Source organism: Echeneis naucrates, chromosome 15, assembly GCF_900963305.1.
Source record: "Echeneis naucrates chromosome 15, fEcheNa1.1, whole genome shotgun sequence".
Lineage (NCBI taxonomy): Eukaryota > Metazoa > Chordata > Actinopteri > Carangiformes > Echeneidae > Echeneis > Echeneis naucrates.
The window spans coordinates 22,257,961-22,285,228 of record NC_042525.1 but is presented as its reverse complement, the minus strand read 5'-3'; the positions used below and the strand labels follow the sequence as shown (position 1 = coordinate 22,285,228).

Here is a 27,268-nt window from a genome sequence, read left to right as displayed (position 1 = left end):
CCAAACCCAGGAACACATACTGATGTGAATATTGGACTGCTTTTTATTGCCTGTCATTGAATGAACGGAGCAACAAGGGAAACACCCTGTTTGTCAGTCTTCCTCTTTTAGGGTGTCACAACTAAATCTCTGCTGTGATTTTATTGTGAAGGCGCATGCTTTTATTGTGGAAGCTGTGTTTCCTGCAGGTCCATCTGCTGGTGTGTGTGCAGGACCGGACAGCAGCGGGGAGCTCCGGAGAGAGCCGGAGCTGCTGGAGCCTGTGAACAGCCGGAGGAGAGTTTCATCTTCGCAACTTGTGGAATTAAAAGCAGAGAAAGAGGAAACTGGAACCGGGTCTGGATTTATTTTCATGCTCTCCACACACACAGGAGGTCCGCTGTGATCCGGATCGACTTTTCTATCTTGTTGGGTATTTGGTGTGGTCGGACCATGGTCGGGGAGATGGAGGGGAAGGAGAAGCCCCGGCCCAGTCCGGATTACCTGATGCAGCTCATGAACGACAAGAAGCTGATGAGCAGTCTGCCGAACTTCTGCGGCATCTTCCAGCACCTGGAGAGACTGCTGGACGAAGGTGAGACCTGAACCACCTGTCTCTGTCTGTCTGACATCATGGGAAAAAATCATGCTCAGAGAAAAAAGTGGATAAGAGGCAGAAGTCTGGTCCCAAAGTTTAAATGTTAAGTAAAAGTCCCGCAGTCAACTGCATGTTCGAGTATTTATCGAGCAAAAGACCTGTCAATGTTAAACTGTGTTCAGCAGAACTGGGTTTTCACTCTAACAAAAGTATCATTATGTACACAGCACACAACGAATAGTTCTAAGAAATTAAAATAAGAATTACATTATTATTATTGTCAGTGGTGCTAAATGTTACTTTAACTAGATTTCATTGATCTCAGCTGTCAACATAGTTGCACACAAATTCACTGGCATTAAATGAACACGGGTAATTTACTGATAAGGGTCACATTTATACTTTTACTCACATTGTACAACAGCATGTTTAAAGTGCAGCCTTTTAAATGGCTCCAGTGGAATAAGAAAATACTTCAGTGTGCAGATGAGGTGCAGCTGACGTTCAAATGTCCTGTGATGGAACTGTGAGAGCTGCTCCCTTCAGTTTGTTCCAGTCCAGCCTACTTTCACATGGAAGATGCACATGAAGCACAATCACAGGATTCGACAGGCAGTTCATCGGCCTCTCAGTGATATCCTGACTGCAGTGAAAACATTCATATCAGTGGCATCATGACCGACAGGAAAACAGTCACCATAATTTTAACATTTCTAATAATGATGATAATAATATAATCAGAGCTGCCAGCAGCGATGAGCACTTGCTCCCACACAAATGCATTAAAACCTGAGCACCCATGAGCACCCATCAGTTTTAAGTCATGTGGAAGTGCACAATGTGGAGAACACGTCCTGTTAATATCATACAAATCAGACGATGATTGCGTAATGAGGCTCAACTCCTGTGTCCAGTAGGTGGCGCTCTGCATGTGATTCAGTATTGATTTAAGTGCAAAAGTTGGATCATATATCTAACAGTTATAATGACGTCCTGTTATAGGTGTCCAAATTGGACAATGTATGCTGGAATTACGAGTACTTCCTCCTTTATGGTAACACGTCGAAATTGCCTCTGTCGCTACAGCAAACAGGTTTCATTTTCAGTGTCTTGAAATGAAACTGACTGCATGTTAACTCATTTGGATAAAAGGTGCAGGAGGAGCTTTTATTTATGAGGCTAGCCAACTTCCTGTGTCCAGTAAGTGGCGCTCTGCATGTGACTCAGTTGTAACAGATAGATGCGTTCAGCGTGGGACCTTGATCATGTGTGGTGAATTTGGAGATGTTCGGATATTGTATCTTGGATTTATAAGCACTTCCTCTCTTATAGTGACACATTGAAATTGGCGCCATGCCACGCCCTCCAAGAATAAGAGCCAAAATATTTTTTATAGTATTTCATCTTCAAGGTCTTCAGATGATACTCAGTGAATGTGAAGTCATTTGGTTTAAAGTTTTATGAGGAGTCTGTTTATCTATGATGCGTCCCCTGGAGAATGACTCTAAGTTTGTACATGGAAGTGTTCAGGACAGGACAATGAGTATTTAGACCTGATTGGACAATGTATGCTGCAGTAATGAGTCTCAAAAACTCACCACTTCACCACAGGAAGCAGGTTTGACTTCCGAAAAAGATTTTGACAGTTTTACGTCATCATGGTCTTGAGATGATGCTGAGTTAATGTGTGTAAGTAATTTGGATTAAAACTGTAGGAGTTCATTAAAGTATGAGTTGTGGAACTCTGCAAAATGGCCGACTTCCTGTTTGAGTGAATGTTTGGGTCCCTGAGACTTTTCTGTGCAGTTCATCATAATACATATATGTAGCAATTTTCATTAATCTACGCCAACCCCGAGTGAGTGCTTCAAAGGAATGACGTGATAAAAGAAATGGCAAAGAGCAAAAGAAGAGAACAGCGTAATTAATGAACATCAACAGGAAGTGAACAAGGCATAAAATATCTAAAAACAATAATTATGGATAATATTGTAAATTCATTCATTCATCTTCTGCCAGTTATTGTGTAAATTGTAAATAAACGACATGTAGTTCTCAGTTGTTTAGGTCAAAGTCTGAGAGCTGAGAGCAGGCAAGGTTATCTAAAGCCTTTTTGGTCAGATATTCTGATTAAATTATGTAATTTCTGCTTTTTAAATTCAGCTTTTCATCCAATATTAAAAAGAAAAATCTGTGGGTGTGGAAAAGATAATCAAAAAATTACTTGAACTCACAGTGAGAAACTTATTGAGGCGATGTGCTTGTTTCATCTGCTGGTCAGAGAACAGGTGAAAGTTCTGACACTATAACATCTGGAGCTGATCACAGAGCCTAGTGCCACACACACTGAGCACATCTGGAGCAGCGTGTTTGTTCTGCTGACAGTGGGGAGATGGTTTCACAGCTTTAAACTGACAGTTTAGAGAGAGAAAAAATCAGCAAATACAATTTAAATATATAAATATTTCACCTAAAAACACTTGAAGTTGACTGTTTTCTAATTCTTGCCTCTGATATTTCACAATGGTCAATGAGTTTTCCTAAAGGACATGATCTGATCTAAACATAATGCTCTCTCATTGCATTCAGATCATCACAGCCTGTTTTTAATGTTTTGGGGAATAATTCTGTTTGTGTGCCTAGTTTATGACAGTTTATGGAATAATTAGATAGCACAAATAACTTTATGATTTAATACATTTGAAGTGTAACCGTGGGTAATATGACACCAGAGGGGGTTGGGGACTCAAACTGTGTTTGACACTTGAACTACATTTTCCTGACATACTCCAGTAAAGGTCTATTGCTGGAGTAATGGACTGTAGATCAGGTCTTTTCCAGCCTGTTGATCTCCACAGTTGAACCTGGTGACATACATACATATAAATACAAATAGGGAAAAAAAAATACAACACCGTGTTTTAAACGAGACATGTATCTTGATATTTTGAAATCTCCTTTAAAGCACAATTTTATTCAGTCATAGTTTGTTTAAGACAGTCAGGGTGACCAGATCCCAACAAACCAAATATGGGACAAAGAGTATGTTTGTCTGGGACAATGTGGGACATGCTACCAATGCTGAGAGGTAGTCTAAAAGTTTTTGATATGATGTCTATTTGCCTAAAAAATTTTAATTTCTATTCTGCTCCTTAAGTTGTAACATCATGTTTTGCCCTCTGGTTGCACTGTGTCACTTCAAGTCATATTCCCCTCCTTGTGAAACTGAAAAATAACTCTGGCTAGTTTCACAACAATACTGAGAATTGCCTTACACCGACTTCAACCAATTATAAGTTGTTTCAAAGTCACGCAGTTCTCCCCGTTGGGCGTAGCCTGGCAGCAAAGACGGTCCACGTGTGCCCAGTTTGATTGGTATCAAACACAGCCCCGTGAGGACCAGTCGCTCAACCCAACCGGTCGAGGCAGATGGCCGCCCCCCCTGAGCCTGGTTCTGCTCGAGGTTTCTGCCTCTTAAAGGAAGTTTTTCCTTGCCACTGTCGCCAAGTTCTTGCTCATCGGGGGATCTGTTGGGTCTCTTTCAATAAATTTATAAAGAGTTTGGTCTAGACCTGCTCTATATGTAAAGTGCCTTGATGTAACTTTGTTAAGATTTGGCGCTATACAAATAAATCTGAAGAATCTGAAGATGAAGAGGACAGCCTTCCCTGCTTTCTTCACCGCCATTGGATAAAAGCCAGATTATAGAAAAGCGTCTGTGCTGCAGTGGTTTGAGCCAATCAAAATGCTGGACGCAGAAAAAATGCTAATGCTGTGCAGTCCCGCACAAAGTGGGACACCAGGTTCCCCTAATGACCGTAGACACAATTTCTGGATCTGCAACGTGAAGTCAGTGTGGAAGAACTTAAAGTCTGCAATGACTCTATTGACCAGCAGGGGTGATACCACTAGTTGTAAAAGAACTAAGATAGTATTGAAGTCTATGTGAAAATGTTCCTACTTCTCTCTTGATTTATTGGCTTAGTAAATGTTTTCCTAATGATTTCAGTCTCTATTGTCAAGTCATCTGCAACGATACTAATTTTAAATAATGGTCTCATTTAGAGGAAAATAGACCATAAAGCTGGAAATGTATTAGTGGTGTTGCCACACAATCAGGCTAGACTATGGAGCAGGCTGAGCATATCCAACGACTCACTCTCTCTTCATCGGACATGGGTTTATGCATCATCAGCTGCTGGTTTTTGTTTTGGTGTACAAACTGTTGAACATCATTCATCTTCCAACACTTATCCATTTCCAGGTCGTGGGGGGTGCTGGGACCAATTCCAGCTCACATTGGGCAAAGGTAGACTCTGGACAGGTCACCAGTCCATTGCAGGGCCAACACACAGAGACAGACAGAGACCAACAAACACTCACACTCAGACCTACAGACGATTTAGAGTCACCACTTAACCCAAACATGACATCTTTGGGCAGTGGGAGGAAACCGGAGTACCTGGAGGAAACCCACGCAGGCACAGGGAGAACATGAAAGCTCCACATAGAATCGAACCTGCAACCTTTATGCTGTGAGGCAACAGCACTAACCATTATGTCCACCGTGCTGACCTTGTTGAACCTCAGCAACAGATGCCATGCAGGAGAAAAGATCCAGTTCTGCTTCCACAACCACTTAGTACCCTTAAATCTTTTAAACTGCATTTCCAATCCAGTCAAGGTGAAATGGCTAAAAATATTATGTGACAGTTGTGTCACTGTTTGTAATCTTTGGAGCAAGCTGAGGACACATCTGTCCTGGTTATAAGTCTCGTCATATTGAGCAGAAAAAAAATAAGGATTGTCATGTCCTCTGTTCATGATTCATTTACAGTGAGGCCAGTGGACGCCCTGCAGACAGTCACCAGGTCCACAGACTAACATGTCTGCTCTCCCTCCACTGTAACTACAAACGTCTCTGATTGGACAGCCATGCTTTATTCACCTCCTTCCTCTGTCTTCATCTATTTCCCTCCTCCTCTTTCTTGTCTTCCATCTCTCTGACCTCACTCTCTCCCTCAATTACACTAAGTGCAGCTATTCATCATTTAATTGGCCCAATTAATTAATTCAGAAGCTAAAATGAATTATGTGTGTGAGTGTGTGTGTGTGTGTGAAGGGAAAATCAATTTACCCAGAATTCCTTTTGGCTGGTGTCCCTGCTGTAATGGTCTCAGTTCTGCAGACAGACAGTAAAACTGGAGACTGTCCATGTGTGTTCCTATGTGTTTATATGTCTATCTTTGTGGGGACCTGTGTCAGTTACAGTCTGAATGAGGATGTCTCGATTTAAAATGACTGTTTCTGTGTGTGGGTGTGCAGTTAACAATACTCTGTTGCTTTTGTTTTGCTATTGTTCGTATGCTTAACACACGCAAACTAAAGAAATCATAATTGGACAGATTTGACATTGATGGTTGAAGGGCTTTCATTTCTCTCATTTCACTTTCATGAAAAGTTTGGAGTGAGATTAAATCTGTCAGGGCTGGAGCGATTTGAAATTCTGGGCACACTGCCTGCAGCAGCCCCATTCAGTCCTCCCAGTTATTTTTGCTACAAAAAAACAGTTCAACTTTACAAACTGTTCATAATTGATCAGCGCAAATTGAAGTGAAAATAAATGATTAATCAAACAAAAGAGAAATTCAGCTAGATACAATAAATAGTTCAATTCAGTCATTTCTACACAAATAATAATAATAATAATAATAATAATAATAATAATAATAATAATAACAATAATAATAATAATAATAATAATAATATGATGATGATGATGATGATGATTATTATTATTAATATTATTATTAATATTATTATTAATAATAATAATAATGAGGAAAAGACTTCTCAGCATTTGTGTCTGCATATTTAGGCTTATGAATGGGTTTAAACCAACCTTAAATGTTGAAACAAATATTTCTCAAATGGGACTTATTTTCTTTGTCAGTCAGTGAACCATCAGTGAAGGCATGATTACAAAATTTATGGTCCACAACTGGGGTAATGAAACAAACATTAAAAAGTTTAAGACCAAAGGAGTGAGGACTGGCTGTTTACCAAGTCAATGTGAATCAATGTGAATGACAAAAGTAGTGGTTAGCGATGTTGCCCCACAATAAGAACGTTGCAGGTTTGGTTCCTGGCCTGGGTCCTTTCTGTGTGAAGTTTGAATGTGGGTTTCCTCCAGGTACTCTGGTTTCTTCCCACCATCCAAAGACATCATGGTTAGGTTAGGTTAGGTTAATTGGTGACTCTAAATTGTCTGTAGGTGTGAGTGTGTGTTCTCCTTGTGATGAACTGGTGACCCAATGTCAGCTGGGATTAGCTCCAGCAGCCCTGCAACCCAGAAACGGATAAAGCAGCAGATGGCTGGTTACTTACCGTACCTGCTTTTCCACTTCCAACTTGTTTGATACCTGTGGGTGCACGCAGATTCATAAAATGTGCTTGCACTGGAAAAAACTGACTTCAACTTTATCCGACAATAACAAATACTATTTTATGATTGGCTGGTAGGTTGCAAACTTGGGCCTGCTATGAACCCAGCAGATTTCTGCGTGTGAACTGACTGACTCATGGTCAATGTAGGAAACTTGAGAGCTTTATGAATTCATGTGGTGATTATCAGTGATTGTCCTGTCAAAAAAAACAAAAAAACTCTGAAATACACTGCAGCAGGTTATTATGACCTCATAGTTAGGCTTTGGACACACTTTCATATTCATTTGAATGAGAAAGTGTGTCCAAACTTTTGGCCTGTGTTATTTTAGTAACCATAGGAAACTAGGTCGGTAAGTTGGGCTGCTTTCCAGGAGACACATTCAAGTAATTGATCTGTGTGATTGTTCAGGTTGGAGATTGATTGGTTTGTCAGAGATGATTGAAAAGTGATGGATATGCAATGTCTCATACTCTTTCTTTTTGTTCAAGTGAACACGTCTAGTGACTGGTGGCTGGATCTCTGGGAGATGACTATGTGAAAATTTCTGTTGAGTCTTGTTGTTTTGTTCCGCTGATATCAGTCTTCAGATGTTTGGGTTGGGTAAGTCTCCAAGTTGTTGTGCCTGCTGTGGTCCCCTGCAACGTGTGTTCATGATCATTATCTTGCTGTAGTTAACTTTTCATCTTTATCCTCTTTAAAGAGTCGATGTCTGCTGGTATTTTACTGAATCTATTCTTGGTGCATTGATTCCAGCTGAACAAACGGGGAGGTTATTACCTTTCTTTGATAAACATATCGCTGCCCAAATATTAAATTTTAACTCGACTAGTCCACGGGATGTCCTTTCAGGCTGCATCAGGCCTGTTTAGCTGTTCCTCTACAAACATCTGACGCTTTGATCTGAGAACACTGGAAAGGTTTTCTTCTAAAGACCCTTCTGTGGGGGTGACTTATGTACAGGTGTGGCTGCACAGTAAAACAGTGGACCGCGATTCCACAGTATGCTATTCCTGCTGAGGGCTTTTTACAGTCAAATGTGTTTTTATTTCCAATCCTGGTAGGACATGAAGCCCAAGGAGGAGGTTTGGTGGTGTAACCTAGAGGGAGGGTGTGAGAGGAAGGGGTTGTCAGCAGAGAGGGACTGCTTGGATACAGCTGTGGATGAACAGAGTTTTACACAGTTCCACTGTTTTTACTGGTCTGTATTATCCTCACCATGTTTGACTTCTTATGACAATCTATGCAGTGTTTACTAAAATTTTACATTTTATGATCACATCAGGGCAGCATGGTGGCATACTGGTTTGGGCTGTTGCCCCGCAATAAGAAGGTTGTGGGTGCGGTTCCCGGCACTGGGGCCTTTCTATGTGGAGTTTGCATGTTCTCGCTGTGCCTGCGTGGGTTTCCTCCCATCGTCCAAAGACATCATCTTTAGGTTAATTGGTGACTCTAATTTGTCCGTAGGTCTGAGTGAGTGTGAGTGGTTGTTGGTTTCTGTTTGCCTCTGTGTGTTGGCCCTGTGATGGACTGGTGATCACTGGTGGTCCAGGGTGTACCCCGCCCTCGTCCAGCGTGAGCTGGGATTGGCTCCAGCACCCTCTGGAACTCAAAAACAGATAAGCAGTAGAAGATGAATGAATTAATGTCCTGCAACACCCACACATACACACACACGTGCACATATGCATACGCACTATGCTGCAGAAATAATAAGATGCTCCACATAAAATTTCCAGACAACTTATTCTGTTGGAGCCAACCTCATAATATAGGTGTGTGTGTGTGTGTGTGTGTGTGTTTGGGGATATAGCAGCAGTGGCAGTAGTAGGGGAGTACTGATAATAATCATCATCAGCAGTAATGTCTGAAAGCATCATATGTTCATGTTGCCTTGGCAGTGCCACCTTGTGCTAAGAAGGTGAGTCCACAGACGACGAACACCGACTACTGGCACCAGATATCTTGTAAAGTATTTAAATGCTGTCTTAACCATGAATTGCAGTGAAAGATATTGATGTGAAGTGAAACTGAGAGGCTAGTTTTTCACCGTGAAGCTCAGGATTTGTGTTTGCTGATCAGTTTGTCGGCAATTCCTAAGATCCTGCATCATTTTTGTACCCACTCCAGGGCTGCAGAATGGCCTTTAGAGAGCCCTGCAAAAACAAAAACTGCCGCACTCAAGGATTGGACCAATGAAAATCCGGTATATGACATTTCAAACAGACAGGGTACATCCTGGACAGGTCGCCAGTCCATCACAGGGCCAACACACGACAGACGGAGGCCAACAACCACTCACACTCAGACCTACAGACAATTTAGAGCAGTGGTTTTCAAACGTATTTTGTGCAAGGCATACCAAAGGCAAAGCCAAAATCTCAAGGCACACTTGTATACATATCCATGCAAAATAGCTTTGATTATCACTGTCACCACTATCTAAATTTACTTACACTAAATAAAACTTGACAAACAACTACAATGGTCATTCATCATTTATTAACTAATAGAGGACTAATAGAGACAGGTTTATATTTTTATTCAGTGTTTCCCCTACCATTATATTAGGGCGGTGCCCCGGCCTCCCAACGGCACCTCCCACCCCCCCGGAAGGTCAAGTTCATTTAATATAATTTATTTTTCTATATAGCGCCAGATCACAACAGACCTAATTTAAGGTTAATTTTCCTAAAGAACATGTCTATAGCTACCTTGTGCTTTGATTAAACAGCAAAGTAATTAGTTATTTATTTTATATACGTGACAGAATATCATCTGTCTCTCCATGTTCACGCTCTGTATCACATACGGCGGATGGGCACACACAAGTGAGCAAACTCCCTCCAGCGAATGTCAAAAAATGTTTTTTTAAACGCTCACAGGGCGATGATGGCAACACCAGTCGCTCCTGCTCCGGGTCCAAGCAGCGACAGTTCTGCACGCCCTGCTCCCGACCTGCAGCAAAAGTCTGCTCACCACCACATGTCGGGCTTTGGCCCAGTGTGGCTGTCAGAGGGGAAATATTCCCCCTGGTAATTAAACAAGTAAATACAAACATTACATAAATAAAAGATAGATAGCTAGCTAGATAGGAAGATAAGATAGATAGGTAGATAGGTAGATGAGATAGATAGGTAAATTAATTATTAAATAAATAGATAAGATAGATAAATTGTATGATATATTGTTGTCATTAAAATATATTCCGACTCATTTTCATCAACAACAACCCCCCCCCCCACCCCCCCAAGGCTGCAGTCCTAGGGGAAACACTGTTATTTATTTAAAAACAAACAATAAAAAACACTAAATTATTTAGGGGGTCTTTTAGGGAGGCTTCAGACCCCTTAAAATCGGCCTAATGGCGCCACTGATAACAGCTGTTACAAAATCCCACAGCGCACCTGGGCTCGTCTCACGGCACACCATTTCAGAACCACAGATTTAGAGTCACCAGTTAACCCAAACATGATGTCTTTGGACCGTGGGAGGAAACCAGAGTACCCGGAGTATGTGAGAGGTCTAGGGCCTCAACAGGATGTGCTGAATAGGGCCGGTGACACTATGAGAGTCAATGAGGCAATTCCGTAATTATGCTTTGCAGTTTAGCTTTATTTAGAAGTTCTGAAATACAATGAAACAATATTTGGCACATTAATCACTATTAACACACACAAAGCTGGATGAAATGCAATAGCACAACAGAAACATCAGCATACGCCAACAGCAGGAGAGATAAGGAGCACATAGCTAGCTTAACTAGCATTGGCAAGCTAACAACCAAATTAGCTGACTGAGCAAACGACTACAGAAGTATTCAGAGGAACTAATAATCTCCAGCATGTATGAAATTAAGTTATAAATGAACTTACATTCTCATGCGCACACATCTTCCATATAATGGTAGAGAAGCACACACACACAGCTCGCAGTAGAAAAAGCTCGGCAGGAAACTCCGCTCCTCTTAAAGGGCCAGCTTGGGAGCTGTACCTGCCTGGACACAGGATGTAAGCATGTTCAGTCCTTTGCCTGTACTGCTACAGTGCGAATGTGACCATCCAGGATACATTTGTGACTTTCCCAACTGGCCAAAGAGCTAAAGGAAGCTGCAGGTCGATGATGAGGACCATCTGACCGACTGACAGTTCTTTACCATCCTTTCTCCACTTAGGCCTCTCTTGCAGACTTGGCAAGTAGAGACGGGTCAAGGTGGACCAAAAATGTTCAGCTAGCACCTGACTGTGCCTCCAGTGATGTGTGGTGAGGAGGCCCGTAGAATCATAGATGGCTTGTGGTAGAGATGAGTCCTGGCATCCCATTATGAGGGTATTTGGAGTGATGGGATCTGGGTCTGCAACATCTGACGAGAGGTAACTCTGATGACCTTGAGTGCAGTCTTAATGGACTTAACCTCCCTCTCCCTTAAGTCCCCCCGAAATGAGGTTCTGTCGGTGGGTTAAAGCAGAACATTATCTTTTGCTTGGCCAACTGCTCCTTCATTTGTGGTGCCATTGCAGCGAAGGCATCCTGCAGTTCTCAATCCCCACCCATGAAGTTGGTGCCATTGTCACAAAGAAGCTCAAATGGTGTGCCACGACATGACATCAGAGTCAAGCTTTCAAGGTCATTGTGTACACAGCGCGTGGTCATGCATTGTACAAGATCCCCCACCTCTTCTCTTTCAAATGTGGAATGGCCAGAAGCAGTCCACTCCTGTGGAGTAGAATGGGGTGTGTACAGACATATTTGGCACATCAGGCAGCAGACCAGGGACAGTCAGCACCAACAATGGTCACAGAAGCGAGGCAGACTATTGATCCCTCTTGGGAAATTCCTGTTACATAAAGCAAAGATATGATTGTTTCTGTGCTTGTTTTTATTTGTATCTGCCAGTACCTGCTTTTCCCCAGTAATTGTTTTGTTTACAATAAATGTAGACCTTATGCCTAATATAGTCAGGTAGGCAGTACAAAAAGCTCCTCTCAAAGGGCCAGTAACACCACAGAAGGAAACACCTTAGAAACACCGTAGAAGGAATTTAACACTTGAGATTAACAAGGCTTTCCTACACGGAGGAAACCCATGCAGGCACAGGCCACAGGCCCAGGAACCGAGCCCGGATTGTGGAGCAACAGCGCTGACCACTATGCTGCTGTGCTGCCCTTTCACCGCAGATAACATACAGAAGTTCAAATATAGGACTTCAGAATCGTTATTTTATTTCTCAATCCGAAATATGTCCAGCAGATGTAGTTTTCATTTAAATAAGTTAAAAATATTGCACTGGCTGACCACCATATTTCTTTCAGTTTGAAATGTCATTGTGCATGTGTGTGTCTATTTGTGTGGGAACTGTTTGGACTTTCGCAATGCTGACAAATTACTAAAAACATCAAAAGAGAGAAAATAAACGAGAGAAAGATTTTAATAACAGACTATAAATCACACTGACAGTTTAATTAACACATACACACACAGTAAGTTCCATTTCCAAAGTCTGAATCTTTTTATGTTGTCAGACTCAACATTTACTCAGCTGGACCTGTATTCACTTAGTATTTTGTCATTTTGTTTAATTTCTGTATGTTCTTCAAAGTTGTACTAAAAGTTTGTAACCAATCCTTTTCTCCCAAATTCTCCTCACAAAACTACTTATTTTTACTTAGGAAAACTGAAAAGTCCTGGAGGGTATGTTCAAATCTGGACTAACAAGTTAGGCACTGTTAACTACCTGCATGTAGAATTTACTGTTGCGATAACAACCTAGTTTCAGTTCACTGTATCAAAAACTGTGCATTGTTTTCTGGTGAATAGGTTGACTTGTAGACAACTGCGAGCTCTCCAAGTGGTCAGGACTGCGGTTGCTTTTCCCAGTTGCCGAATAGAAAAGTGTATAGAATCCTCATCTCGATGCTACTTTCAGTGGAAGTGACTTTGTGAACTCCTCTAAGTCAAAAATATGAGGAGTCCTAAAGTATGACTGACTGGTCTCTTATTATTGGGAGTTCATCTTGAATCAGTAAGTTAAGAGAGAGCATTAGCCTGAAGAAGCCTTGTGAATGCAGGCCCTGATATTCATCAACTCTTTCATCCTATGACCAGATAGTTTTAATCTGTTGTAATGGTTACACTAACCACTCAATGCAATTCTTGTGGTTAAGTTTGTAGATAAAAGGCAAAACTTTGAATTGGCTTTAAAGAGACAACACATTGGTTTACTGTGAGTGTGTTGTGTTTTGTTGACTCATATTGATGCATTCTAACAGGGTCACTAAGACAGTTGGTCAACACACTGTGTACAACCAAGTTTTGTGAGTAGATGCAGCCTTGCTTTAAGGTGTCACAGGAAAAGGTTGGAATTTATTTTTTGAGTCTATGAGGCCAGTTTAATCAGGAGTAGATGAGAGTGAAACCACCCTCTGACATGGCTCATGTAAAGCTGTTCTGGCTCCCAATTGGCTCAGAATGAAGTGCCATAGATCCTGATTTGCTGTTACAGAGCTGTCCTGGCTCCTGATTGGTTAAGGCTGAACCATTTTGGCTCACGAGTGCTGCACATAATGTTGTCTTCACTCCTGATTAGGTCAAACTAATTCCCTCGGCTCTTGATTGGCTGTGTGAGGCAGCGTTGTGAGCATTTTGATTACTTGGAGTAGAATCACTGCACAGACAGCTTCATTAAATTTCCCACCATGAACAGGCAGGAAGTAATAAACCTAAGGGTTTTTGAAGGTCAGGGATGGTGTGGGTATCATGGCAACAGTAACCTGGGATACTGTCACTTCCTGTTAGAGATGGTGACTGTCAGTGTGCCTCTGAAGCAGCACGGTATTGTGAGGCAAGGTATCTGCTACAATCAACCTCTGATCACTCATGGTACGGCAACTAAATAAATCTAAATAAATCTTCTCAAGTCTCCATTACAGAAGCTCCAGCTCCTAACACACCCAGTGAGGTTATTGTTTGTGAGTAATACATGGAGATTTTAATGTATGTCTCAGGCCTTTGTCCTGTTTCCAGATACATGAACTGAATGTTAGCACCCCTGGTGGCCAGACTCAGCTTCTTTCATTTATGCTTTACTGTCTATGTTGTGTTGACATTTCCTGTAATGTTAAAACGTTCTTCTTTCGTTGTCACATACATTTAAGCTTTGGTTGAAGTGGACATTGTAACTATGAGTGATGGTCCAGTCTGAGAGGGGTAGAAAGGCAGAAAGCTCACTGTCGCTCAGAAGTCCAGTCGCTTATAGAATGAGTGCAGTCAGACATTGACTATGTGCTGTGTTAATGTACTGTGTGTGTGTGTGCGCGCCTGTGTGTTTCAGAGATCAGCCGTGTGAGGAAGGACATGTACAATGACACTCTGAATGGTTCAGAGAGAAGCAGTGAGCTGCCAGACGCTGTCGGTCCAACTGTCCAACTGCAGGAGAAACTCTACGTCCCAGTGAAGGAGTTCCCTGATGTACGTGTGTGAGTCTGTGTGTCTTGTTAAATCAGTGTGTGTATGTGTGTGTGTGGTTTAAAGATGCATGCTGTTATCACATTCACTGTGTTGCTAATGAGTTAACTAATGTTCATTATTAAACACACGCACATAGTGTTTCAGCTTCTGGTGTGACGTGATGATGATGATGTTGTCGTTATGTGTGTATGTATTATATTAGTCAGTGAGTGCTGACAGTTGTGGTCAGAAGTTTACATGCACTCATCCTAGACATGAATGGGCATATTCTTTTTTTTGCTTTTAATGATTTATTTGAACCATTCTTTTTCCACGGTTGAACGATTATACAATGTACATCATCATTGATTTTTAAAAACAATGGGTGTGCAAGTTTGAATTTATTTTGGATTTTCTGTAATCCACACAGAGTCAAATTATACATATAGACTCAAATATTTACATTCAGCCCCACTAAAATGTTAAATGTCTCTAAGCAAGCTTCACCTTGACCAGGCACTGGTTATGCTTCTGGCATAACTCTGGCTGGATATTTGACCACTCTTCTTGACAGAATTGGTAGACTTAATATAAATGTCTTGGTTCCCTGACACAGACACAGCATTGTCCACAAAAGTTGAATAGGGCTGAGGTCAGGGCATGGTGAGCCATCCCATAAGATTAATGTTAGCTTGCTTTATCTGTTTAAAAGCAGGTTTGATGTATGTTTGGAATTATTTTCTTGTTGGAACACCCAACTGTGTCCAACTTGCAGTCATCTAGCTGGCGGTTTGAGGTGAATTTGAAGAATTTGGAGGTAGGCATCTTTATTATTTCATCTTCTTCATGCAGTGCACCAGTTTCACAAGCAGCAGAAGCTTGAGTATGTTGATTTTGGAGCAGGGGCTCTGTTCATGATGACTCAAATCTTTCACTGTAGACAGTGACACTGGTGTTCCAGCAGTTTCCAGTTCATGGCAGGCATAAGCCTTGGTGATTCCTGGGTTGTGCCTGAACATCCTAACCAATTTCCTTTCATCTGAAGGTGACAGTTTAGGTCTTCTTCTAGACTTTGGCAAAATGGTGATACATCCAATGCAATTACATAAAATTGTTCAATCTGATTATCTTGGAATCTGCAGTTGTTTAGTAATGGCTCCAAAAGACTTTCATAACTTGTATAAATCTGCAATTCTCCTTCTTAGGGCTTCACTGAGTTACTTGGACTTTCCCATTGTTCTGAGTGCTGTCAAACAAATCCCTTATATGCTGGCAAAGAGAAACTACCAGCTGCAGTCAATGATGTTTACTAAAGAGAAGTTAACAGGGCTAGTTAGGCAAGTTAAAGGACATTCTACAACTGTCCGCACCAATTTTTATAAGATTTAGGTGAATATATGTATATATTTGACCCTGTGTGGATTAGAGAAAATCCAAAATAAACTTATGTACCCCTTGTTTTATTTTATTTTTTTATTTAAAAAATTAATATGCCATTTATTCCCATGATGAGTGTATGTAAACTTCTGACCACAACTGTATCTGTGTGCGTGTGTGTGTTTGTAAGTTGAACATCAGTGACATCAGTGCCATTAACTGTATTAGTTAATGAATCCATCTCATTAAACATCATCATATAATATTAATAATCACGTGTGCAGTCTTTGTGATGAACATGAAATCTGATGCTGATGTCATTATGAACAAAAAGGTTGTGAGGCTGAGGTTGTTAGTCCTGATGTGACTGTGACTCCTATCAGAACACTGATACTAGGAAAGGTGTACAGTCTGGTAACACTTCTCTCTTTGTCTCTGATTCAGTTTAACTTTGTGGGGAGGATTCTGGGTCCTCGTGGTCTGACAGCAAAGCAGCTGGAAGCTGAAACAGGATGTAAGATCATGGTGAGAGGGAAGGGCTCCATGAGAGACAAGAAGAAGGTAACACACACATACACACACACACACACACACACACACGCAGGCACACCTTGTGGATAGAAACATGACTAAAAGGTGTCGATAAAAGACATGAGGCCAGAAGAGTCTGATCTGTTCTTGAATTTCACTTTGTTCTGCACTTCCTGTCTGTCCTCACCTGCAGACAGCTTTTATTTCCCTCTGTTGCATCATGATGATTGACAGTCAGATGAGGCCTCTGATTGGCCAGCTGTCAGTCAGGTAATAACAAGGCTGATATGGAGTGGATCAGTGTTTGTTAGGAGCCAACACTGATCCACTGATTAGCTGTTTTCTGTACTTCTGTACATCTTTACATCTTTTGTTGTATTTTTTGTATCTCTCAGTGGTCGTGCTGGGTCTTTCCCTAGTGCATTTGCCATTATTGTGGTGGTTTTACATCTCCCTATGTTTGTTTTGCATGTCTTTTTGGTGCATCTCGTGCTTAGTTTTTCAATCTTGTCGTGAGCACTTTTTTCTCACAGCAAGAAGGTCGTGGGCTCGATTCACAGGCTTGGTGCCTTTCTTTGTGGAGTTTGCATGGGTTTCCTCTGTGTACTCTGGTTTCCTCCCACCATTCAAAGACATCGTGTTTGGGCTAATTGGTGACTCTAAATTATCCATAAGTCTGAGTGAGTGTGAGTGGTTGTTGGTCTCTGTCTGTCTCTGTGTGTTGGCCCTGTGATGGACTGGCAACCTGTCCAGAGTGTATCCCCGCTCTCACCCTATGTCAGCTGGGACCCGGAAACACATAAGCAGTGGCTTTCTATCTCCATGTGGTGGTTTTGTGTGTTCTGTAGTGTATGTGTAGCTCTTTGCAGTGGTTTTGCATCCCTTGTGATTGGGTTTGCTTCTCCGTGTGCTGGTTCAGTCACTTTTTGAGGTGAGAGTGGTGGATCTCTTGTTGTAGTCATGTGTTGTTTTGTGGTGGATTTGTGTCTTTGTGTAGTGGTGTTCTGTCTGTCTTTGGTGGTTTTGTCTCCTTCTGGTGATGTTGTGTCTGTTTGTGGTGGTTTTGCATCTCTTTGATCCAGAACACGGTAGGTCTGTCCAGTACCTGTGACTGCAGGCCACAGAATGGCCCAACGTTATTAGCTCCTCCTATAATCACAGTCAGTGAAGTCAGTCGTTTGTTGAAGGGGAGGAAGAAAGAAAAGGATGGAAACTATTTAAAAAATTTCAGGTCAAACTGCTGCGAAAACACGCAACTGTTAACAAGGTTAGCCACCTGCTACGCTTGCAGAGATACATGAGACAGGAGGAACAACAGGAGGTCAACAGAAAACAGATGGAGGAGGGTGAGGAAGACAAGAGATGGAGGAAGAGAGGAGAGAAGAAGAGAAGAGACGAAAGGAGAGGAGGAGATAAAAACTGAAATGTGATAGTTATTGCTGATCGATGTCCTGCTGAAACACATACAGGACTTATTTATTATCACAGCTCATCTCTGTAGGTGTGTGTGTGTGTGTGTGTGTGTGTGCAAATTATTATTCAGTACGCTGCAGAAACTGCAGCTCTTCAGGTCTTCAGTCAGATTAGACTGTATAAACTGTATAAAGTACTCAGATACACAGTTTTTTCTTTATTCTCTCACATCTGTTCATAGGAAATCCCTTTTGTCACAGCGAGATTAGCAACAGTCACTTTAGCAACCTTAAAATTAATAATGGTTACTTAGCAACAGTCACAGTAGTAGTATGACAGTCACATTAGTAACAGTCAAGTCAAGTCTTGTACATTAGTATTTGTCATTTAGGGTTAGGGTGGCCACAGGATGGTTTGAATTATAGCTTATTAATGGTTGAATATAATGTGATTTAGGTTGTAGTGTTTTGTACAGCCTTAGGGGCACGAAGTGTTGGGTTAGGGTTAGGGTGTTTGTAATGATGTGTTATCCTGTATCTTCTTCTTTTATAATCGCCATTAGACAGTGCTGTTAGTTCACGTGTTCCAAAATTCCAAAGTTGAAACTAATTTCACTTCGTCCTGCAAGCGTTTCCACCAATCACATATTTAATTGGATGAAGTGAATTCACCACTTAATGCTGCTGCCATACTTTCAATTGCTGGGAGAGTACTTAGTTCAGATGCCATTGGTGCAGGAAGGAGAAATATAAAGGACTGTATGTGTCTGCAGACCCTCTCCGTTCATTGTGCTGTGCACTCTACTTCCTGTGTGACGTTGAATCTGACTGTCTGATTTATAAAGAAATATATATATATATATATATATATATATGTTCTATGTCATGGCTGTGAAGATTACAGCAGAACCACAATTCCTGTGATGCATGCCTGGAGCTAAGCACATTGCTTCACCACAATTTCTTCTTTCTTTTTTTTTTTTTTTAATATATAACAGTGTGTTGCTGGTGAAATCATCATCCAATTAGATTTTATTTGTGGTGGTTAGGGGTGGATCTAACATGTGGATACGTTAAAAAAATATACTCTATTTTTGGCTGGAAAGTTTCTTACAACTTAACACATAGCTTTCTGTTTGTCTGTCTATCTGTCTCTACCTGTGTGTGCAGGAGGAGCAGAATCGAGGGAAGCCAAACTGGGAACACCTGAACGAAGACCTTCATGTCCTCATCACAGTGGAGGACGCTCAGAATAGAGCGGAGATCAAACTCAAACGAGCTGTGGAGGAGGTCAACAAGCTGCTGGTGCCTGCCGTGAGTCATCTGACCTCTGATCTCTGATATCTGAAGTTGTGTGCGTGCGTTCAAGAGCACATTTCTTCTCTAGAATAGAAATTAAATAGAAAGCCTAAAAAAATCAATGTGTGTTCTCTCTGATGTGGTGTCGTCATCTCTGCCTGCCGTTCCTGATCTTTTAAAAAATCCATACAATCTAAAGGTAGACCTCCATGTGGTCTTTGATTATAGCAGGTCATTCGTTCATTCATTTTCTGGTACTTATCTGTTCCCAAGTCAGCTGTAACAATTCCAAATGTTGCTACGCAATTAATTGTCTGCTTTTTTCACTATCCAAGTCCAGTAGTCATCACTATTTCTAAAATTATGTGTCAAAATAGTCATCACCACTTTTTGACTTGCAGTTTTTCCAAACTGCATCTCCCTTGTAATTTTAGTTGATATGAATGTGTATACAGACAAGTGCCAACAACTATTATTTCCTTGTTTGGTTTTATCTTGAATAACAACAGCAAACAACCATCAAATTAAAAGCAATGAAATGTCAGAAAAAGCACAACACAATGAAACAGTCCCATCAAGACAAGAAAATAAAGTGTTCGAGAGGGAACAAGAGGAAGCAAAAAGCTTATGTAGTCCTGTCCCTTCCTGACAGCATCATATCATATGCATCCATCCATCCATCCATCTTCTACCGCTGCTGGTTGCATTGTAGGATGGAAACTAACACTGGAAATGTGTTTGATAGATGCAAACATCTCATGAAAACAAACCCCACCACCCCCCAAAAAATTTATTTTAATTGCAGTTAAACAAAGAAACCACAATTACGTCAAAAAATCGCAGTTAGATAATTATGAAATAATTGCTACAGGCCTAGTCATGGGACTGCTGGAGCCAATCCCAGCTCACATTGGGAGGAAACCGGAGTACCCGGAGGAAATCCAAGCAGGCACATGCAAACTCTGAACCCGCAACCTTCTTGTTGCGAGGCAACAGCACTAACCACTATGCCACCTTGCTTAGAGTAGGTCCATGTTCGCTACAGTGAAAGTACAACATTTCTCAGTCCACAAAGAAATGCTCACAGTCTGTATTCAGAAACTGAGGACTTTTGGGACTTTGTGATGTCACTGCCCTCAGCCACAACCCCAAGTACTGCTGATCTGGATCAACCACCCAACCTTGCAGGATTTGGCTAAGTGGCTATCAGTAATCTGCTATAATTTTGATATCTTATTCAAAAACCAGCCAAATTGTCTCACTGGTCTGATTGGTTGTCTGACCTGATATTGTTCCTAGAGCGCCCGAGAAAACCCTGAGAGAGCATGTGTGGAACGAAACTGAGGTTGATTTTATTGCCATGGGTATATCTTCCAATGGAATTCAAAACTTCAGATAAAACACTGGATAAGTGTGAAATACAGGATCTTTAACAAACACCACCTCCTGCCCTGGCAGGGCATGAGAGTGACATCAGCTGTGCTGGAACACATTTGATGTCACTGCTGTTTTTAGGAAGCTGTCTGAAGCATGTTGACTCTGGGTATTAATAGAGATTGTATTTGATCAGTATTATCTTAACATCTCAGGCTGGTCTGAACTTGGTGAAATGAAAGTTAGGACAGTGTCATCATTTCCTAAAACCATCAGATCCTTACCTCTGACTTCATTTCTGTCACAGTATAGCTCTGATCTAATGACAAAATGTTAGTTCTGTTCTGATGTGTTTACTTCTCCTTTTTAGTATTTCTGGATAAAACTATTCAGAACAGACAAGAACATTATTAAAGTGCGCATGATGTTGAGGAACGCTAATAAAGGTTTATGATGAATAGACTGAAATCTGAGGTTTAACACTTGTTTCCGTAAACCATGTTCAATAAAGGCTGACTCAGTGTCAGTTTGTGTAAGTCAAAAAAGTTTAGGGAGAAATCAAAATGTCTGTGCATGAGGTTCAGTGCACATTTCTGCTTTATTTAATGTTTTCCTGAGTGATAACTTTTTTCAATGAAAATGTAAGAATTTTCGTAAGCCACATGTATGATACTAATCCTGTGTGTGTCTCCAGGTCCAAGTGTGTCTGTGTGTGTGTGTGTGTGTGTGTGTGGTGAGGGCATGCATATGACAGTGAGACAGGAAATGCAGTGATTCTGCTGATCCTCACCTCCTCCACTTTCACTTCCTTGAAGTCATCCAACCACGGGGAGACAGGAAAATTGTCACTAGGCAAGAAAAAGAGGAAGACATCCTCATCATGTGTCCTGTGTGTATGAGTGTGTGTGTGTGTGTCCTCAAATCTGACAGGAAATTAGACACAAACTGAAATTGTTGACCTAAAAGTTGTTTAATAATCATTGTGGAGCGAAGCTAAGACACAAATCAATTCTGCAATTAGTAAATTAACTCATTATTCAGTTAAAGACAGCTTTTAAAACAAGTCACAACGTTCTGCTATTACGCTGATGAAGACATTTACAGGTCTTCACATAAAGCTCTTACTGACTGTTAGATGTGTTAATTGTGTTCACGGGGTAGGTAAAGCCCATGATTTGTTTCTAGCTGCACATCAGGCTCATGATAAATTTGAACTGATTCTTTTCAGATTGAATGCAGATGTTTTCAGTGTCTTAACCCTGAGAAGAGGGACGCTCTGTAGCTGTGCTGATATTAGTAATGTGGTCTAGCAAAAGACACTGAATAAAAAGTAAAACGAAACATTTAATTTTATAGCGCTTCTTCTGACTGCACTGAATTAAAAAGGGTCTAATCTTCTTTTACCACGAATCGCTGAATCACTTATCATGGCTTTTACATACCTCACGCACACATTTGATCATTCAACTAAAGTTCTGGGACAGAAAAGTTAAACTAGTTGGTCTCTGGAGTAGACCTTAGGTGTATTGCATGTTTTTAAAGGTTTATCATCTGTTTTTACAAATTTGTTGCGGGACTTATCAGTAAGAGGATAAACCTTGCTCCACATTGTGTCCTGTGGATAGAATTTCCTTGGAAAAGATGCAAAGTGTGAGGACTCAGTATCGGACAGACTTCCTGGTGTCCTGTGGTGTCAGGAAGCTGAAAACCCGCAGGAGAATAAACACTCTGTTATAAAAAAGAAGGCTTCCTGCTTCCCACCCATGTTATTGTTTTTCTCTCATTGATGGTTATGTGTTAGTGTCAGTCTGTCCGTCTTTGGCGCCCCCCGTGGCTTCACCTGTCAGCGTTATTTCTCTCTGCCATTGTCTATTGTGTGCCTAGAACCAGTGGCCACTACCATTAAAAGCAGATCTCTCAGCCAGTCCACTGTCTAGAAAAACAACAATACAAGCAGACATGTAAAACAAGGTGATTTGTGATATTTTTCTCTTCAACATAATTTTGGCTTTATGCGATGGGGCAAGCAGAGCGGCGTAGTGGTTCGTGCTGTTGCCTCACAAAAAGAGGGTCACAAGTTTAAGTCTGGGGCCTTTCTGGCCTTTGCATGTTCTCCTCGTGCCTATGCAGGTTTCCTCCCACCGTCCAAAGACATCATGTTTAGTGTAATTGGTGACTGAATTGTCTGTAGGTCTAAGTGTGAGCGTGAGTTGTTGGTCTCTGTCTGTCTCTGTGTGTTGGCCCTGTGATGGACTGGTGACCTGTCCAGGTTGACCGCGCCCCTCACCCGATGTGAGCTGGGATTGGCTCCAGCACCCCCTGCAACCCAGAAACAGATAAGCGGTAGAAGGTGGATGAATGAATGAATTATTAGACAGGGCAGTTTGAAAAGTGACAGCAAATGGGGAGTGGGGAATATGTGGCAAATGACACCGGCCTGAACTGGACCAGTGTTGCCGATGAGAACGTGTTGGCCTCCTGTTTATGGGGCTTTACCTACACGCCACCAGCATCCTGTCAATGAAGAGTCTTTTGTGATTCATCCTTGTAAATTTGCAACTTGATGCACATAGGCCCCAAAGTGGATATATTCATTATTATACAGGATCAGAGTGAGTACATTCTTTGGGTATTCAAGGTTATCTTACACTATTTTATACACTGAGTGATTATGTATTTGATGATGTTCATCTGTCTGTGTTTATTTGTCTTTCATTTATAATTATGTCAGTGTATATTTCAGGCGGAGGGAGAGGACAGTTTGAAAAAGATGCAGCTGATGGAGTTAGCGATCCTGAATGGGACCTACAGAGACGCCAACATCAAACCCTGTAAGAAACTTACTGACCAATCCGAGAGAGAGAGAGATTAATTAGAGAGCTTCTGGCCAATTACAGTGTCTGACCTATTACATACTAACTCCCCTCCTCCTCTCTCATGTCCCCCCCAGCCTCCCTTGCCTTCTCTCTTGCAGCCTCCACTCAGGCTCCTCGTGTCCTCCCTGGCCCAGCTCCCGTATTGGCCCCACCCACAACCCTGCGTACACCTGCCCCCACAGGCCCCGCCCTCATGCCTCTGATTCGTCAGATTCAGACAGTGCTACCCAATGGGACACCCGCTCTGATGCCAGGGGCAGGGCCTGATTCTGGGTTGATCTATGCTGCACCGTACGATTACCCGTATGCTCTGGCGCCGACCTCCATCTTGGAGTACCCCCTGGACTCCGGTGGTGTGTTAGGTAAGCCAGCGCCCCCCTGCTCCTGCGACTGCTCTCCCACCCCTCATCATCACCCCCATGGCCAGTGGAGCCCCGCCCCCACACTGCTTCTCAGACACACCTCCTAGAGAGGAAACAAGAGCTCCTTTGTTTTGCCTCTGCAGCACACACACACACAAACACAGACGTAGAGGGGCTTTCTTCTGAGTATTAAGATGCTATGAAATACCAGACATTTCTACACAAAAACACATACACGCCTCGTTCACAGCTGAAACCTGCAGTGCCCCCTGACTGAGTCATCAATGATTAACTGGAGCTCACAGATCCAAAACCCACCTCAGGAAATCATTCCAGGAGCAGACATTACAGAGAAAGCTGGTGTGAACAGACCTGAGGTTAACTTGATTTTGGAAGGGAGGGCTATGTTAAAACAAAGAACTCCTCAGTGTGTCCTGATGCGGAAACATGATGGACAGAGTGGAGAGTTTATCATTTAAATTTAGCTGCTTTTATCTTCCTCAGATTTACGATGAGCCAGGATCTTAAATTTGTCAAATTAAGGTTTTCTTGAGGGTTTGTCCACAGGATGGCACTGCTCTGTTTCTCTAGCATTTCTTTAATGTAACATTTACTGTGAACGAGGCGTTCAGGTACAATTGTGTTCTTTAAGATGTTTGTACTACTGTTGACCTGTCTCACAGACTGAACCTCACAGTTTTATTTAATGAACTGACGACACAACTGGAAATGATGCATCGACTGCAGCTTCCTGCACTGAAACATGCAACGCCTGTGAATCTGTAACTGAGACAGTGAACTGAAGCCAACAAGCCTCCAACGCATCCTCAACACGCCTTTGACACACCTTCAACATGCCTCCAACACACCCCCAACACGCCTCCAATTTTTAATAACAATGCAAACTGTGTTAAACAGCTGACGATTCTGACATCACATTACAGTGCGACAAAACAACAAAAGTTGGAAATTTTTGATTAATTATAATTAACAATTAAATCAATGCATAGTGCATAGTGGGTCTAACTAGATGACCAACATAGGACTTAAATTGCAATTTAATGTGATCATAAAAAAGCAAAACCTGATGGGTCTATCTTGTGATTGGGAAAATATCCTGTAATATCAGGGCCAGGGCTGGGATTAAAGTTTAAATGTGGTTTTTTAATATCATACTTAGAATAATGAAAAATATTGTAAGATTTTGGGAATAATCAAAATGTTAATAAAAAAATTTATATTGAGATAGAATATGTCACAACAGGAAGGTTGTAATATTTCTATCAGAACTGTTTTGAGCAGGAAGCCATCAGCAGCAGTAGCTCATATATAAATATATAAAACATTACTATAAGAATTTGATTATTTAATTATTGCAGCATTTTTATCAAATACACTTTAGATTACTACTGAATTATTATTTATTTTTGGAATATGAATTTTATTATTATTTTTTGTTATTAAAAAATTTCCTTGTGAAGATGTTTTTAATATTACAACTTTTTCTGATTATCAAGTGACTTTACTCTCTGATTTTTGGTTATTTCCCTGTAGGCCCTTATCCTCTGTTTTTGGGAAAGATCATAATCAAACCAATCAAACTGTAGAACCTTAAAGGGGCATAGACTTCACGATGATACAGCACAGACTTGTCTGTTGTTTGAAGAACCTGAGAACCTTTCAGATCTCAGCTATAACCAGAATCTGTCTCAGTTTGTGCCTTAATTGTATTTCTCATGATTTCCTCTTTGTGTAGCTGTGATGATGTGTCGACGTATCTGTGCCTATTTGTATGAACTGTTATGTGACGCTGTGGATAGGTGACATCGTGTCTTCCATGACGGTTTGTGGTGTTTGCGGTGTGGTGCAGGTGCGGTGGCTGCTAAAGTTCGGAGACATGAGCTGCGCATCCGTCCTTACCGAAGGGCGGTGGCCGCAGAGTGAGGTTAGTCTACACAACACACCTCAGGCCCTGCCTCAGGGGTGCCTCTCCTACTGGCCTTTCCCACAATCCCTTTGCCTCAGATGGTGCCTGTGCATGGTGTTTTCACACCAACACCATGTCCCCAAGAAGCTGCCAAGAATAGCATGGCTGACATGAGTACGTCAGCACTGTCTTGGAACACACATGCACACATTAACTTAAAAAACAACACACACACAAACATCTGAAATTTTACTAAGACAAGATGCCTAAACACCCCACCGGTAACAGAATAAATGGCTTCTGGAAAATGCCTCCCAACTCAAGCAAAATGTACAGCGCAGCAGTTTGTTAGAAACTTGTTTAAAATGACTTCCTGCTCCATTATTTTGAAGGCTCAATGGATTTGCCATTAGGTTGATGACAATTAATGGGCTCATTAAATAGAAATGTTCACAATACAAGTATTAAAAACATAAAGATGAGTGAATCCATTTTGTTATCTCGCTTCTCCTGATGATGTTTCAGTGTGTCAGTCTCGGAGAGGTTTAGCTTAGCACATAGACTGGAAGCAGGGGGAAAGCAGCAGCAAGCCTCTAATTGGACATTCATGTGCAACTTATAATAGCACTATTAATTGCCCAAAATATACTGTATTCTTGCTAGAGTTAGCAAACATTAGTTAACATTAACAGTTTCCACCTACTTTCAGTCTTGGGGCTAAACTAAGCCAATCATGCCCTGGGACTGTCTTATGCTGGACTTCACACTCGAGGAGACAGAGAACCAGAGGAACAGCACTGGATGTTACAAGGGAAAGTTCTCACGCCTTAATGTGACGTTAGATAACAATGTATGTTAATTTATCAGTGTGCACAAACCAAGTCTAGTTATAATAGTTTGGCTTTTGGTCATGAATGATTCTTTTTCCACTTTTTTCCCATTTGAATTTCAAGCCCCCGAGCTTCCCCTGCAGTGACTGAAAATTTTCAGCACCAACTGAGTGTAGTCGAGGTTTGATGAGGAATCTCGTGTCCACTACTTAATCAGAACATTGACCATTCATATCACCAAATGGTATAGTTGGGTCTAATTTCAAGACAAAAACATAACAACACAACAGGTTGTTTGTGTAAATACTCAATCAGTAAGTCATGGTTATCAAGGATTTCAGGAAATGCAGGTAGCTTGACATGGTTGTAGATGCTTAAACATGTTACTTCTCATTCAAGAGCTATCTAGAGTCTGACAAATGGTCCAGTTTTCCTTGTTCAAATTTTTTATTAAAAAAAAAAAAAAAGTGTAGGCAATAGAGTCCCAAAATCACAAGAGGTGTTTGTTCATCAGAAAATCTTGTCACAAGAATGGTGCTGAATGAGGTTTTGTTACTAAAATGATCAAACTGTAATCTCTATTGATCCACGCAGTAACTGATAGGTAACACTGATAGAATTAATGAAACAAATCTTTTCACCATGGCAATGAAATCAGATTTGTTCTGGTGTGAACCCACAGAGGAGACGTCCAACACACTCCCATCACAATAACTGACTTCTAGACTCAACACACTTGAGCGCTTGTGAAAACTAGAGCGGGCAGGATTTACTCATGTCATCTGTGATGTTGACTGATTGGACTCTTCTGC

General features: G+C 41.4%; 1 protein-coding gene across 5 annotated transcripts; it reads left to right on the top strand.

Moving 5' to 3' along the window:
- On the top strand, positions 1–26,978 carry qkib (QKI, KH domain containing, RNA binding b). 5 transcript variants are annotated; one of them, XM_029521378.1, is made up of 7 exons: positions 1–574; positions 14,353–14,489; positions 16,290–16,406; positions 18,959–19,102; positions 23,205–23,292; positions 23,436–23,699; positions 25,570–26,978. In XM_029521378.1, the coding sequence occupies exons 1-7, from the start codon at positions 433–435 to the stop codon at positions 25,641–25,643; spliced, it is 966 nt and encodes a 321-aa protein (XP_029377238.1). In that variant the 5' UTR covers positions 1–432; the 3' UTR covers positions 25,644–26,978. The 5 variants fall into 5 exon arrangements, with proteins under 5 accessions (XP_029377238.1, XP_029377237.1, XP_029377239.1 ...); XM_029521377.1 differs by having other exon boundaries at positions 23,412–23,699; XM_029521379.1 differs by having other exon boundaries at positions 23,412–23,699; positions 24,383–26,978.
- The last annotated feature ends 290 nt before the right edge of the window (positions 26,979–27,268 follow it).

Excerpts from the sequence above, each read along its gene's own strand:
- qkib (XM_029521376.1), top strand. The coding sequence starts at position 433 with ATGGTCGGGGAGATGGAGGGGAAGGAGAAGCCCCGGCCCAGTCCGGAT. Across the intron at positions 575-14,352 it reads GGAGAGACTGCTGGACGAAG|AGATCAGCCGTGTGAGGAAG; the intron begins GTGAGACCTGAA and ends TGTGTGTTTCAG. Across the intron at positions 16,407-18,958 it reads CCATGAGAGACAAGAAGAAG|GAGGAGCAGAATCGAGGGAA; the intron begins GTAACACACACA and ends CTGTGTGTGCAG.